This window comes from Mesoplodon mirus (assembly GCF_964341445.2).
Source record: "Mesoplodon mirus genome assembly, chromosome: 13".
NCBI lineage: Eukaryota > Metazoa > Chordata > Mammalia > Artiodactyla > Ziphiidae > Mesoplodon > Mesoplodon mirus.
In genome coordinates, this window is record NC_138989.1 from 6,502,403 (window position 1) to 6,518,879 (window position 16,477).

Genomic DNA, 16,477 nt, shown 5'->3' on the forward strand with positions numbered 1-16,477 from the left:
AGTCTATTAACTGTGCAATAGCATTATGTCTAAAAAAAACAATGTATATACCTTAATTTAAAAATACTTTATTGCTGGGACTTCCCTGGCGGTCCAGTGGTGAGGACTTCACGCTTCCACTGCAGGGGGCACGGGTTTGATCCCTCATCAGGGAACTACGATGCCACATGCCGTGTGGCACGGCCAAAAAATGAAAGAAAAAAAAAAACCTTATTGCTAAAAAATGCTAACCATCGCCTGAGCCTTCAGTGCATCCTAGGAGTAACTTCAAAGATCACTGATCACAGATCACCATCACGAATATAATAAATAATGAAAAAGTTTGAAATATTGAGAGAATCACCAAAATGTGACACAGGGACATGAAGTGAGCAAATACTGTTGGAAAAATGGCCCTGATAGACTTGCTCCACACAGGGTTGCCACCAACCTTCAGTTTGTAAAAAAAAAAAAAAATGCAGTATCTGTGAAGCGCAATAAAATGAGGTCTGCCTGTATATAACCTTCTTTATGTGTGTTTCTGTTTAAAGACACCTTATTTAACATTACTGTTGATTCACTAACATTGAACTCATGGCCAACAGCACCATCACTTACGTCTGAACGAAGCTTATGTAACACACGAGTTTTTTCTGCCAGGCACATCACAGCCATCCTGTTCTCTGAGCACTAGCCAGCGCTTCAGCACCTTCCTTGGGGACATTTTAAACAGCGAAATCACCCAAAAACCCCACAAAAATTAGAAAACTGTGATACTAAACAGATCACGATAAAGACACTTGTTTATAGCATTCAATGAAATAAGAAGGCAGTGCACGGCCTTGCCCGACCTCAGCTGGGTCCATGAGTGTTGGGTGACTCAAATTTTCCCCACTATGTATGTGTCCTTAAATGACCATGAAAGCATCGAATACTGATTGGGAGTTACAACAATTTTGAGTGAGTCGGTGAATTTGCAAATATGGAATCCGTGAATAATGAGGATTGACAGTACTGATAAAAAAGCTATCTTCTCAAGGACATGTAAAAATTAAAGAGTCTCAGACATATACACACGCACATGCATGCACACCCACACTCACACACGCTCATGCTGGAAAGATACCTTTTGTATTTCTGAGAAAAAATACCACATTCTGGTTCAGAAATTCCTCAGGAACAGGAGTACAAAGCACATGGAGATATGTCTTTTCCACGATTTGCCTAACAGTTTTCTGAAACATGGGGAACAAAAAAGTCATGCAGAGATACAACCGTGCATCTAAATCACCTAATATTCACGTACACCTGAGCTCTCCACGCCACGCACTGCTGAACTCATCTCCCAGCAGACCACACACATGAGCTGAAATTCACCCAGATGCTGAACTCTAAGCCTGACTCTTTCACCAACTGGCCACTGCAGCTACACTTGAATAAAGTGACCTGGGAAATGTCCAGATGGAGCTTTTCTGGGCCACAAATTGCAAGAAACCTGTTCTGAATTCGAGTATTTTGTGGGGAGGCATATTCACAGAGCAGCTGAACCTAATTTCATTTAGCACAGCTCAGGCCAAATGTTTACATCCTAACTTTATGCTCCCTCCCTGGGATTTGTGCAGTAAATGGTTAACTCAGCAGGCCTGGGTTGTCCAAACCCTGCACGTTCCAACGGTTCTCAAGACTAGCCCAGAACCAGCTCCTGGGTGATAACCTTTAAGCTTTTGGAACATCCCGGCTGATCTGAGCAGCTCTGTATACCTGGGGCCTTGGGTCATGCTGCAGAGTTTATACTAACAACATGATTTATGCTGAATGTCCATTTTTGTTTGCCTGGGGCCCTGGGTCACACGGCATCCGTTTGTCCTCTGGGGCGGCCGGGGGGCACTGCAGACTAACTGTGGGCACTTCACACCTACGGGATTGACCCCCAGTAAAAACCCTGGACACCAAGGCTTGGGTGAGCCCCCTTGATTGGCACCATGTCCTACGTGTTGTCACACATGGCTCCTGCGAGAAGGAAGGCTGTCCTTGAAGCCCCACTTGGAAAGGACAACTTGTGCCTATTTTCCCCTGGACTCTGCCCTGTGTGCCTTGTTCTCTGTTGATACTAATCTGTATCCTTTCACTGAAATAAACTATAACCATGAGTATAAAAGCCTTCCTGGGTCCTGTGAGTCATTGTGGCAAATCATTCAATCCGAGGGTGATCTCGGGGACCCCCAGACACAGGATTCTATCATCTCCACTCCAATACAATACGTTCCTTGTATGAGCTGTGTCAGTTACCCAGACTCATCTGAGGGTGTGAAATTCCCATTACCCCACCCAAGAGGAGAAAGAGCCATGCGTACTTTGACATGGGGATTCTCTACCCTCTCTTGGTCCATTTCTTCATCTTCTAGGCCGGTGGAAGGCTGAGGTACAGAATACGTTCTCAGCTGCAAATTCTTAGCTGCAAAAGATGATTCAATACGTGAGATGAAATACTTGGAAAATGAGGTTTCCTACCATCAAGACCAGACCTGCATCTTGGACAACAGCATATTTCATTCAATCGGCATGTTATCAAAAAGCTGAATGTACATTTTTTACAAACGAATCCTACTGAAGCCCTGACTTACATTATAATTAGGAGAGTTGTGCTGTAGTTTTGATGGGTCCTCAGTCGGAAATTTAACACGTGCATGCGTGCATGTGTGCGTGTGTGTGCGTGTTCCAGCTACAGGGTCCGATGAGTGACTTCTCTGAGATTCTTACTTAAAAGGGGGGTTTTATCCTCAGGATGAGACTTAGAGTTAACATGTTAGCGTCTACTCCTTTTTCACTATAAAACCTGAAACTGATGGGGGATGGAGAGAAAAGTAATCTAAATAAAATGAACGTATGTATGCCTTGCAAGTCTACGGTTATCGACGTGGACCTGGAAACCTCACAGCCTGCCAGTCACAGCCCTGAGAGCTGCTGACGAAGCCTGCAGAGAAGGGAGAGCCTTCACGAACTGTTTGGCTCTTCCTTCGAAAGGCACTGGACAAAGTCAGCGCGACTTCGGAATCAAATCAACGTGTGGGGTCGGAATCCTCTCTGCAATGGGTTTTCTCATCCATAAACTGGGACAATAACATCTACTGGGTCAGACTCAGGAGGATTCGATTATAGGTTGGCTGAGTGTCGGGCACGCTGGCTGGCAGAGGAAACAGTCTACGGCAGGGAGAAGCAGCATTATTACAGCAAGAGCAACAGCCTGGACTCAAAAATACACTGATGAGTATACTCAATGCCACCGAGCTGTATACTTAGAAATGGTTAAAATGGTATTTCATGTTACATGTGTTTTACCACAATAAAAAGAAAAGAGAAAAGAAAAGAAAAAAATACACTTGGAAGGAACGTTAATTTGCTGTGTCAGAGAAGAGTTTCCTGACCCTTTTCTCAAGCAGCCTCCTCTCTCCCAAGTCTTTCCTGATCACGGATTTATTGGTGCCAAAGCAGGAAGCCATCAGTAAACATGGCTGTGGCCCTCATGACCACCGTCTGTCTTATCAAAATCCAACCTAGACAAGTCTCAGTAAAAATGGATAGTCTGTATTTCTAAACTTGTAGTCCTCCCTCTCCCCTCCCCCAATCTTTACTAGGGAGGGGATTATGTTGTGGTTAAAAATAAGTTCTTCTGGGCTTCCCTGGTGGCGCAGTGGTTGAGACTCCGCCTGCTGATGCAGGGGACACAGGTCCGTGCCCCGGTTCAGGAAGATCCCACATGCCGCAGAGCCGCTGGGCCCGTGAGCCATGGCCACTGAGCCTGCGCGTCCAGAGCCTGTGCTCCGCAACGGGAGAGGCCACAACAGTGAGAGGCCCGCGTACCACAAAAAAAAAAAAAAAAAATCTTTTCTATTCTTATTATTGATTGTTTATTATTTCCGTCAACAGGTCATAGTGGAGAGGGTGGTCCCTGAATCCAATGACTGGTGTTGTTATGAGAGAAAGGAGGTGATTCAGACACACACACACACACACACACACACACACACACACACACATATACACACACACATACACACATATACGCACACGTATACACACACACAAATACAATCACACACATACATGCTGACACACACACATGCACACATACACTATATATACACACATATACACATGTATACACATACATACACAAATACACACATGTATACGCACACATATACACATGTATACACACATGTATACACATTCACACACAAATACACATACACATGTGTGTGCACACACATGCACACATACATGCATACACACATGCACGTGCACACACATACACACACACAGGGCAGACAGCCATGTGACAACAGAGGCATAGATTGCAGGGATGTGTCTACAAGCCAAGGAACATCAAGGAAGCCTACAGCCACCAGAAACTGGGAGAGGCCAGGAAGGATCCGCCCCCAGGGCCTGCCCACACCTTGATTTTGAACTTGTAGCCTCCGCAACTGCCTCCTTCAAGGCAGTGCCGTTCTAAGCCACCCAGTCTGTGGCCCTTGGTCATGGCAGCCCCAGGCAGTTAATAAGGAACCTGTTCTAAGCCACCCAGTCTGTGGCCCTTGGTCATGGCAGCCCCAGGCAGTTAATAAGGAACCTGTGCACACCCAGCACTTTCTCCTTGTACTTCCTACCAAGTCGCAGCTTCACAGAAGTAAAGAGCAGAAACTGATTCCCGTCTGGGCACGCGGACCCCTCCCCCCAGTGCCGCTCACTCCCAATTCCAGACCTGATGCTCTATCCACCGACTGGGTCTCTTCTCCCTCTTCTGCCTCCTCAGACGGGCCAGGAGTCTCGCCGTCTTTATAGCCACATAAAGCAAAAGCAAAAAAAAAAAAAACGTAATTGTTCCACTGCTGTCCTTGGCACTGAGGGCTGGTCCGCAGCCCCAGGAGAGTCGTGCCTATTACAGTCGGCTGGAGGAGGTCATCGAGAAGACAGGACCGCTGCCCGACCCGCGAGCTGACCCCGGGCAATCAGAGGCCCCTTGCCCCTGCCCTGTCCTGGGGATGTCCACCCTGCCCACCATGCCCACCGTGGGAGCCGTTTCAAGAATGCACCTGGAGAGGCCAGGTGTGGCTGAGACCGCCAGACAGTGTGGGTGCCTGAACCCCGGCAAGGCCTCTCTATAAACTCTTAGATGCCGGCAGGCAGGCAGTGATCTCGGCCAGCCACACCCAAGACCGCCACCTACTGATCCGGAGTGGCTGCCTCTTTCTCTGGTCTCTCCTTGCCCTCCCTGTATGGGGGTGGTTTGCGAACCAACACACAGTCCCACAGAAACATCCCAGTTACTGGAAACAGCCTTAAGGGACATGAAAGAAAGATTTGTGCAAATTCTCCATGAGATGAAGGACACAGGATGATCACATAGTTACAAGCACCCCAAAGAAATATAAATGACCATCAGGCATAAACAAAAGAGGCCCAACTCCACTAATTATGATACAAATGTACATGAGAACGAGGAAGTGCATCCACCTTTCATCTATGGGGTTGGCAAAAATTTTAACGATAATACCCAATGTTGGCAAGGACGTTGGCAAACGGACACCTCATCACTGTTGCCAGGTATGGACTGGGAGGGCCATTCTAGAGAGCCGTTTAGCAGGACCCATCCAAACTGTAAATGCACGCACCCGCCAGACCCACAGTTCCACTTTTAGAAATCTCTCCTACGAAATACCGAAAGGGTACAAAGGTAGACGCACATTGTGACATTGTGTGTAAAATAAAATACTGTGGAAAGATAAATGTCCATTCATTAGGGAATGGATAAATAAAATATGGTACATCTATAAAGTTACATAGATCTATAGGTACTGACATGAAAAATTCTGCAAGATATCTTTGAGGGAGGACCAGTCACAACATACTATATAAAGAGTGATCTTATTTATGATTTCAGGAACTCTCTCTATATATCTACATATTATCATTATATACATACTATTATCTGGAAAGATATAAATGATGATAGATAGATAGATAGATAGATAGATCGATCTGAGAAAAGATCTGGCAGGATATACACCAAACTACCACTAGTGGTTACCTATAGGAGTGGGAGCAGGGCTGAGGGAAGAGTGAAGGATTCTTTTTTCACTTTTTATTTTCTGTGTTTCTAAATTCTATGTTATGTGAATTTTTAAGAGAACATCTTCCAGTAATACTTACTGGAAGTAAGTATTAATTACTTAATACCGTGTAATTCTTAAATTACTCCGTAATTTTGCAATTTCTAAAAATTACTGTGTAAAAATGTAAGCAAGTTATCAAGTGATATGGACAGGATGATTCCATTTTATTATTTCAAGAAACAACATATGCTTAGCTATTAGAACAGCATCTTGGACTAGCTGCTGCTGGTCCAGACACCCCTCTTTCCTCAAGACCACCCTGCCAGCATCTGTCTCCGTTCAAATAATTTTTAACTAGGAGCAGAGAGAAGTCTTGACCAGGGGAGAGGCAGAAATAGAGAGAAAAGAGGGATGAAGGGACATGCATTGACCCCACTCCAGGTCCTCTGGACAAACCAGAGACCCCATAAAGGATCCAATAAAACTGTCCAAGGGTCTTTGTGAGTCTGCAGGCTTAATAAGCAGAGGGTGAGTGACAACTTGAAACCCGGAGCTGGGGAGGAGGTCCCGTCTCCCCACCTCCGTCCAGAACCCAACCCCCAACAACTCAACACCATTCTAGTGCCCCCAGGAGCAGTAGCTTTGAGTTTCTGGGGACGGCATCCTCAGCAAGGAATACATTGCCATTCTCAAGATGTGATGACAGTGAGAAGACCCAGAAAAGGAGAGGAAGAACATTGGGGTGGGCTGAGGGGTGGGTTAGAGACAGACCAGAAACAGACATAGCGCCCAGGGGATTTCCGAGGACGCTTTGGAGGAATTAAGCAGGGGGACCCTCAGAAGTGAGACTAAAATCTCCTTTCACATAGAACAGGGGCATCCTGCCAGGAAACACTGGGCTGAACATGTGGTCGTATACACAGCACAGAAAACAGCCACGAACTATTAACAGAAGCCCTCAGAGGTCACAAGAAGTCCAAGTTGCATTCATTTCTTAGGGTCTTGGTATATATATATTTTTAAGTATACAAAATCAGGGTTACTGAAATATGGTACATGTAAAATAGTCAGTCCTGTTAGTGTATCTTTGTATCCAGAATTTCACTTGGTGATCATGAGAGTCTAAATTCAAGGTCCTATTATAATGTAACATCCAGGTCCAAAGGTCTGCCGGGGAAGGGAGGTGGGGATAGAGTTAGATTCCAATGGGGATAGAGTTAGATTCCAAATGTTACAAGGGTCATCTCTCTGGGTGTCATCTGCAACTTGTTATTGTTTATTTATGGGCTTGGATTTTTCTACAGTGAATATGTGTATTATTTTGTGCAAAGAATGTACATTTAAAATAAATGTGCCGGGCTTCCCTGGTGGCACAGTGGTTGAGAGTCCGCCTGCCGATGCAGGGGACACGAGTTTGTGCCCTGGTCCGGGAGGATCCCACATGCCGCGGAGTGGCTGGGCCCGTGAGCCATGGCCGCTGGGCCTGCGTGTCCGGAGCCTGTGCTCCGCGACAGGAGAGGCCGCAGCGGTGGGAGGCCCGCGTACCACAAAAAAAAATAATAATAAAATGAATGAATGAATGAATGAATGAATGTGCCTACGGCCTTTTAAGAAAAAAATAGTTCTGCCTGGCTCTGCCATCCCACCCTGTGAAAGGTCCCGTAGGGGATCCAGAAGTCTCGTGAAGATGTGACATTAGCACAGGAGACTGACATTGATGGGACACATCACACACACCCAGTCCATGACAGCCGCACTGATACTGGTGCTCCTACTGGGAGAGAACCTGTGTGTCTCTCAGTCTCCTTTCTGAGTGTCCCCTGCACTCTGTCCTGTCTCCCCCTCCCCCCACCCCAGGCCGTCTCTGTGTCCCTGGTCTGGACCAGCCACCTCCACAGAAGGTTCTGGGCATCAGTCACTGCCATTATTTTTATTTAAGATGCTAAATTGTTCAACATAAACGTTTAAATCTACTGTAATTTTTTTTTAAACCTTGTTTTGGTGTTACTTTACAATAGCACGTCGGGAGCCTGGGAAGATAGGAAGGGACACTCTTCTCCCCCTCGGGGAGACCCTGTCACCATCTGAGAGAGTGAGGATGAACTGACCCTCTCAGCCCCTGGGCCACTTCTCTATCCGTCTATGACAAGTCATTGGACAGCGACACATATTCTTCTGAGTCTTTACTATGACCTGTGTGGATGAGCTAGTTAACCCTCTCTGTGCCACAGCTTGCTCATCTGTAAAATGGGATAACAATACACCCACTTCATGGGATTAATAGCTGATATACGCGTTTGGAACTGTACCTGGCACAGAGTAAGCGCTAAGTGACTGTTTGCTGTGATTATTCGAATATTCACGGTCTGACTTTCCAAGTGGGCTTGTCCAGTTCACCCAGTGGCTGGACTGTGCCTGCACACGGTGGGCGACAATAAGCATTTGCGGACTGCACGGGAGGCCAAGAGCGGGGTGGGCGGGGGTCTGCAGTCCCCGCGGTGGTGAGGCGGGGAACGGGGCAGGAGGGGGCGCGGCGGGAAGGCGGCCGCAGGGCTCACCGATCTCCACCTCCACTTCCTCGGGCACCACCTTGCGGTAGAAGAAGAGAGTCGCGGCGCCCTCCTCGTCGCTGGTCTGGTTGAGGAAGTGCAGGATGAGGTCCTCGACCTCGCGGTCGTTGCGGTTCAGCAACTCCTCGAAGAGCTGGGGGTCTGTGATGCCGAAGGCGGTGTACACTCGGTCGCGCATCCACAGCACCCGTAGGTCGTCCATGGCGCCGCAGAGCCGGCAGCAGCGGGTTCTGGGAGTGGAGCGCGGGGCGGGCGTCTGTGGTAAAGGCACCCCTAGCAACAGGCGCCCCGGCAACGGCCGCCGCGGGCACGGGGCCCCACGGTCCGCGGGCGTCCCTGCACCCGGGTCCCGCGCTCTCAGAAGCGTGAAGCGGGACCCGGGAGGGTGGCGCGGAGACCCCTGGGGAGGGGCCGCGGCGCCCCAGCCTGCGCGCGGAGGAGGGCCGGGGCTCTTCCCCCGGATGGGCGCCCCCTTCCGCCTGGGAGGACCGAGATGAGCCGGACGGCCGCACGCAAGCCCCTGGGACGGAAAGACGTGTAGGAAGGCAGCCGAAAGCAGACCTGGAGGTGCGCCAGGAGCTTTGTAAGTGCTGCATGCGGGCCTCCTGTGATTCTTAACCGCCACCGCGTCTGGGACTGTCCTGCCCGCTTTGTCGATAAGAAAACAGTGGCAAGATACGTGACAGACAAGGTCACGGTATCTCGGAGGTGGAAGAGGCAAAGTTGGACGCGAGGCAAAAGGACTACAGTCTGAGCCCTCGGGTCGCTATGGATCAAAGGGCGTCAGAAGAGCAAATACACAGCGAAGACTCCCAAGAAGGGGCCAGCTCCTTCTGGTGTACCAGGATCAGGGAAGGGGGAGCCCCAAGAAGGGACACTGGCTACAGAGTAGGAGAAGCCAAGCTCTTCAGCTTTGTAGCCAATCCAAAGCATAATAAAGCAAAACACCCACGTTTCAAAAATAGAGATAAATTTATTTTTCACTATTAAAGGGAAGTTCAATACTGATGGGAAGATGCAAATTTGTCCGTTCATACATCTGTGGATCTTTAACTTGTTCAGTTGTTTTCCCTCACTGAGCCCCTAGATTACTGGGCTGACCCTAAGAACCTAGCCTTCTTATTGGATTTTCCCATCAAGGAACAGGTGGAATGTTCTAAGTATTTCTTAAAATTCTAAACCAAAGTTCAGCATCATTGGCCTGGCTGTTGGAAAATTACTACTCCGAACTGTCTTATTTTCATCATCTTGAATTAAGATTTCTTAATAACCTTGCTGGAGATATACCAGATGGCATGCAAGCAAACCTGGCTTTAAATTTTTAATAAAGTTGTTTTTAAATGCAGACTGCAGAACAGTTGAAGTTATTTTTATTTGTTTTCCAAAATGAATCACGCCCTAAAGTGTCTGAATTTTTAATTTGTAAACATAAGAGTTACCTATCCTACAGTCTACGCCTTATTAAACTGCTGCAGAATGAAAATTCAGATCGGAACGTTGTTATAAAATACCCATTCCAGAAATGAGGACAGAGTGGCACTCAGTGAAAGGCGATCCCCTCAAAGTCCTATAGCCATGATAAACTGCCAGGCCACAGGCTCAGCGTAACCCCCATCAAACCCCCTTTGCACTCCTTAACTCAGCACAACCACATCACCACGAGGACCTTCTTTACCCTTGCAGGGCGAAATCAAACCGTTTTACTGAAGAAATCCCTTGGATTTTTATTTTAGGATGAACACCCGAATGAAAACTGGAAGATGTGGCAGTCGTGACTTTTCGTGTTAGGAAAATAAAGAGATTAACTTAGCATCATCCAGACAACTGACCATTTTTCCTCTGGATGCTTGCTATCAAGAGAATGAAGTTATGTCTTAAAAACTGTATACATAATAGTTCTACCAAACAGCTCAACAAACAAAACAGAGCAACTGCTCTGGTAACATGACACTGGAACCAGCAGCTTTATATTAAGAAAGAAAATTGACCTTGGTGCCTAAAAGACACCATCAAACTGTAATTCTAGAGAGTTCTTTCACAAAAATTAGGACTGACAATCCGTCTTTTATACCATCACGTTCTACAGTACTGCATAGGTTTCAGTCGAAAAGTGACTCTTCACCCTCTGTTCTATGCCCTGATAGAGGCGTTCACTGGAATTAAAAAGTGGCCCCCGTGACAACTGCCAATAGGGACAGAAAAGAATTCTAGCAGATCCTGTACGTCTCTTGTTTACTAGTCAGTTAACTAGTCAGTTTACTAGTCAGTTAAAATGGTGGGTTTCCTAAGGATGAATTAGTTACCATCTTGGAGTAAAATAATGAAAATAAGAACTTGTGAGGGACACATTTGAAACCTGGAAGGCATTATTCAGATTTCTTATTCACCCACAAGAAGTGCCCAAGTGCCTTTCTGAAGAAACTTAACGCTGACAGCAGTATCATTTTTTTTTTTTTTTCTTTTTTACGGTACGCGGGCCTCTCACTGTTGTGGCCTCTCCCGTTGCGGAGCACAGGCTCCGGATGCGCAGGCTCAGCGGCCATGGCTCACAGGCCTAGCCGCTCTGCGGCATGTGGGATCTTCCTGGACCGGGGCACGAACCCGTGTCCCCTGCATCGGCAGGCGGACTCTCAAACACTGCGCCACCAGGGAAGCCCAGCAGTATCAATTTTAAGAGTTTCATCAGCATCGTTTTATGTTTGATATTATGAGGGACAGCATCTCATATGAGAGGAGTAGCATGGAATCTTTACTACAATTTAAAAGGTTCAGGGCTTCCCTGGTGGCGCAGTGGTTGAGAGTCCGCCTGCCGATGCAGAGGACATGGGTTCGTGCCCCAATCCGGGAAGATCCCACGTGCCGCGGAGTGGCTGCGCCCGTGAGCCATGGCCACTGAGCCTGCGCGTCCGGAGCCTGTGCTCCGCAACAGGAGAGACCACAACAGTGAGAGGCCCGCGTACTGAAAAAAAAAAAAAAAAAAAAAAAAGTTTAATGTCAGAGTCACAGTTATGTCATGATGTTCAACTCATGCCTCTCAGCAAATAGGCCTTGAAATTACCTGAAAAGATACGCTTAAATTCAGGGCTACCATGATCTTAACTTGTAATGAAAACCCCAAACTCTCTACCACCAGGCAAGGTGAAGGAGACAAGCGGGCCTCTTCGTGTGAGTTACTCAAAATGTTAAGAGAGCAAAACTACTGCAGGTTTCTTTTTGAAAATAATTATCTAAAATCAGTTACAGTAAAATATGAAAAATGAACGTAATTTACAAGAATACAGGACAGATCAAAATGTTCAACAGGACTGACTCAAATGTCAAGTGAAAAAATGAATTTAATCTGAAGATTATACATTAATGGCTTAGTAAGAATTGGTTTTCAACTGATCTAAATAGTTTTCAAAAGTTTAACTCTAAATGCCTTTATTAGACATTTATTTCGAATTAGTCTGAAAGTGAATCATTATACTGTTCTCAAGGATAGGTGCAACCTCTTCATGGTAAAATATCTTAATTTATATTTTATTATAAAAATATACAAAATACTACTTTTTACCTTTCCTTCACTCAGTATAAACCCCTTTTGGTTCAGAAACATCAGCCAAGTTAGTCACTAAGTTCGAATCATATCCATATTACATCTTCTATAGTCACACTGGATTTTAAGGCTCAGTACACAGTTTATCTTCCCAAACATACAATTGTCATAACTGGTTTTATGTAAGGATAACAGGATAAGAGTCTTTAAAAAAATATACAAGTGGGATAACCATTTGTTGTATGTTATTTTATCCCATCTTCTCCAATTATTAAAACAAGACAAAATCGTAGAAACAATTCTACTTGTAATTCTAGATAGCATACGATAAAAAAGTTTGCATACTTTTAACCAAGCAAAATAAATGTGAATCTTTTGATTAACCATCATTAAATTTTTTTAAAAACGACTTAACTTCAGCTGTTGGAAAATATTACCTGACAACTTCAGGTGACAGAATAACTCTAGTTTTTTTTTAAATAAGTTGAAAAGGAATCAAGTATTTAAGACCATTTTCAATTAGCCATTCAAAATTGGCTTCTCTCCCCAAAGCATATATTTTTTAAAATAACTTTAACATAACTTTTGGCATTAACTTATATTTGCTCATCATAAAAACTGAAAGAAATTTATATATCTGAAATTGAGAAACTTTACAAAATTATTTAACATATGAGGAAGAGGTATATCTTACAGAATCATTTGGCTATCTCATAAGGCAGTTAATGAAGATGGAATTTTTCCTATCGTCAATATAACATAAGGATATTCTACAACATGATAATTCTCCTTAAATCTGAAAGCTTGTTGGATACGGCAATATGGTCATGCCATGTCGTCACTAAACTTCGAAGAAAGTAATCTGAGTGAGAAAGGAACAAATTTGGTGCCTGCACCAATGTAGAATTTGTTCTGAAATTCTACCCTAAAAAAAAAAAACAAAAACAAACAAAAAAAAAAGTGTATTAATGAAAGATTCTGAATAACACTTGCTACATTTCTTAAAACAACATTTATAAGTTAAAAAAGAAAAAAGTTCCTGTGCTTCTGAAGTTGCTTCATTCCATACATGCTCTTGGCACAAATACTTTTACTTAGATAAAATACACACACACACCAGCCCTTTGCTGGCTTTCTCATGAAGAAAACGCTGACACCTCACATCACCTCCCACCCTATGGACATACACATGAGTATTAGGAACCTCTCTCTCCTCAGTAACTGGATACACAGACAAGTAATCTGATATACACTGTAAAACATTAAGAAATATGGCTTACAATAAGATAAAGCAACCTGTCAGACCCAAAGTGAATCGAAAGTGTGAAATACACAAAATTATTCAGCAAGCATAAACTTGCTTTTATGTGTCGGCGACAAAAGCTCAGAAACAAAATACAATTTTAACTCAGGGGATCGGAATACAGATCCCAATCCCGGGAAGGGGAGAACTAGCCTAAATAATATATGTATACATATACATATCACTGGAACTGTTACACGTAGATGTATGTACTGGGGGAGTAGGGTGTTAGATTTTTGTTAAGTAACAGTTCCAAAGCTAAATTCCAAACTCACCAGTGGAGGCGGATGGCGTGAAGAAATGCAGAAAGCCCTTCCATGATCAAAAGGATGAAAATGGTCAAAACTGCAAAGAGAGCGATGACCGGGAGAAGCAGCAAGACCCCGTAGGTCGTGTCTACGCGGAGGCCGACCCGCATCAGCATGGCCCACAGCACGTCAGATAGCTCTGCAAGGCAAGCATTTTGCAGAGTTAACTTCTGTTCACCTTCAGTGAGTCACTCCGATTAGCTAGTTAGACTGGGTTTCCTTCTGAAACAGTTTTGAATTGTTATCCCTAAAATAAATACACACCCATATAAGATAGACGTAATCGACTTCCCACGTAAAAGTTAACCAGCAACTTGATCATCTCAAACACGGAGGAAGACTTGACATTCCAGAGAAATCAGAGGCCTGCCTGCCTGCCAGTGAGAGATCCTGACCCAAAAAGGGGTCCGGCTGGCTCTGTCCCAACGCAGCACTGGGCCAGGCAGCGGGAAGCCGAGCGTCAGTCCTGACTCGGCTACTCACTGACCAGGTGGGTGACCCTGCACCAGCACCAACCCTCACTGGGCTTCATCCTCCTCCTCTGTAATGTGAAGATGATGGACCCCCTCCAGCCAGCAAGTTCTAGACCTGCGGCTATGCTTACAAAAATATCAATGTAACAAAAACCTCTATCATCTAGTCGTTTTCCCAAGTACAGTCTTTGCACAGTAATGCAGGAGCTGAACAATGACCGTCCAAAGCATCCTTAATGGTCACTGGGAAAAATTACAACTGTTCTGGGACCTTTCAAAATTTTTGTCAAAACATTTAAAACTCTCTTACTGTTGGTTATAAATGCACAGAGAAATGGAAAAAAAGAGTAAATCTATTCTTAAAACATTAGAAACATTGAGCATTCAATTGCTGGGGGGGTTTGGTAAGAACTTATCAAGGGTGGTTTGAACAGCCTTCTTCTCATGTGACTTGGGCTTGCTGGGCACCTTGACACGGAGTGAGCATCTTCTCTAATACCTGGCATCCTACTTGGCTGTCTGACTCTTTTCTGAGTTTGGATCAGCTTCTAACACAGTATGCTTTGCACCTTCTATGTCCTGAAATACCTCCTGGAGTTCCTGTGGCACCACTTCTGGGACACCTGCATCTTCACTGTGTACATCACCAAGGTCCTCTGGCTGCAGATTTCGCCTCTCGAACGGCACCAGTGTCACCACTCCCATGTCAGCTCTTTCCCCTAAACTCCAGTGACATTCCGTCTGCATTTCACTTCCAGCACATCACTGTTTCTTCCTCTGCTGCACTTTTTCATCTCTGTTGGCCAATTCCCTCGGTTCAGCGATCCGTTTTTAAATGCCACGTGGGTTTACCGCCGGCCCACAAGGAGCAAGCACCACCATGCGCCCTGCTGTCTGCGCGTGAACTGAGCAGCGGGTGCGCAGGGACCAACCGCAACAGACTCCGAGAGAAGTGATGCGGCTGGTCTCTGATCGTGATGCGCGTCTGTGCTATTTACATAGTGACTTGCGGGCTGAAGGGCCAGCAGTGAAGCCTGCACTTTGTACCCGTACACACAATTTTTACTGCAGTAACTGAAATTTCAACCATGTTCTTGGGGGACTGCTGAGACTTAACTAAACGCAGGTAACTGAAATCCACGCATCAAAACTATTAATCAGCATTGTTTTAGGACTTGCTTGACATAACTAGACATTCACACTTGGTAAGGCAGCATGAATACAATAACAGTAATAACAAGAACAATAATGGTCAGAGCAGAGGGAGCAACATGCCTACGCCAGATGTTCCCAAGCCTTCTCGGTCCTTGAAGCCCCTCGTGTGTCCCAGTGATTTTTTTCACAGCACCCTGAGACCAAAAGAAATAACCAGGAGACCAGTGCAGTAAGTAGTCAAGTCCAAACAACTTAACAAGTCCCTGTTCACACAGTATCCGAAAAATAGTGCCCTTTCCCTCAAAATTTTTCAGTGTCCCACGGTGCCCCCATGAGTTAACCGAGGCGCTGCGGGGTGTCTCGACACAGAGTTTGGGAGCTACAGGTCTAAGCAAAACTTACGTGCGTGAGCCAAACTGAGTGCCCAGAGCCTCAGGTACGAAGCGGTGTTGGAGATGCATCCCAGACAGTACTCGATGGAATGAATTACTTGAGTCATTAATACTTCTCCAAAATTAAACTGAGAGAGATGACACAACATGTGTTAGACTCCACCCGTGACATGCTTACTTCCACAAGCTACAAGTCTGCTCCGCTTTCAGGATGACAGTGAAAGGACTGGCTTCTGGAATACGGGTTAGGATGTGCTGGCGTGTGAGGAACAGAGCCCTGCTCACAACTCCGCCACTAACCAGCTCCCCGACCCACAGAGCTCCCGCCCCCTTGTCCCCAGGCCGCGGTCCTGCACATAAGGCGAGGGTGGCTGGACCAGAACTGTGATGGCACAATGCCCACGGCCCTCAGGCAGCCCAGCGAGGTTCTTGAGGTACGCTTAGTAATTACAAAACGTGTAATGAGAAACAGACATCTACCAACCACAAGATGAGGAGACTGTGAACGCGTGTGTGTGTTTAATAGATAAGAGAATCTTAATACAAGTCCGACAAGGGGAAATTATAAAAGAGTCCCTGATAGTGAAAAGGCTGCAGAACACTGGGCAGGATGGCTCCCACATTGTTTCCAGCTCCGCTTTTTGTT

At 45.7% G+C, this 16,477-nt stretch overlaps 2 protein-coding genes across 3 annotated transcripts in view; both read right to left on the reverse strand.

Annotated features, from left to right (window-relative positions):
* DNAH10 (dynein axonemal heavy chain 10) overlaps positions 1 to 9,143 on the reverse strand; it is a 150,398-nt gene extending 141,255 nt beyond the window's left edge. The window contains exons 1-4 of the mRNA XM_082640324.1: positions 8,651 to 9,143; positions 4,742 to 4,813; positions 2,334 to 2,434; positions 1,106 to 1,214 (exon numbers count right to left, since the gene is read on the reverse strand). Coding sequence (XP_082496450.1) covers positions 1,106 to 1,214; positions 2,334 to 2,434; positions 4,742 to 4,813; positions 8,651 to 8,864 — 496 coding nt within the window. The 5' untranslated portion in view covers positions 8,865 to 9,143. The remainder of the gene's footprint in view (positions 1 to 1,105; positions 1,215 to 2,333; positions 2,435 to 4,741; positions 4,814 to 8,650) is intronic.
* Positions 9,144 to 11,979: 2,836 nt separating this feature from the next.
* Positions 11,980 to 16,477, reverse strand: part of ATP6V0A2 (ATPase H+ transporting V0 subunit a2) — a 35,638-nt gene continuing 31,140 nt past the window's right edge. For both annotated transcript variants that reach the window (XM_082640321.1, XM_082640320.1), the window contains 3 exons: positions 15,842 to 15,959; positions 13,779 to 13,950; positions 11,980 to 13,125 (listed from right to left, as the gene is read on the reverse strand). In XM_082640321.1, coding sequence (XP_082496447.1) covers positions 13,026 to 13,125; positions 13,779 to 13,950; positions 15,842 to 15,959 — 390 coding nt within the window. In that variant the 3' untranslated portion in view covers positions 11,980 to 13,025. The remainder of the gene's footprint in view (positions 13,126 to 13,778; positions 13,951 to 15,841; positions 15,960 to 16,477) is intronic.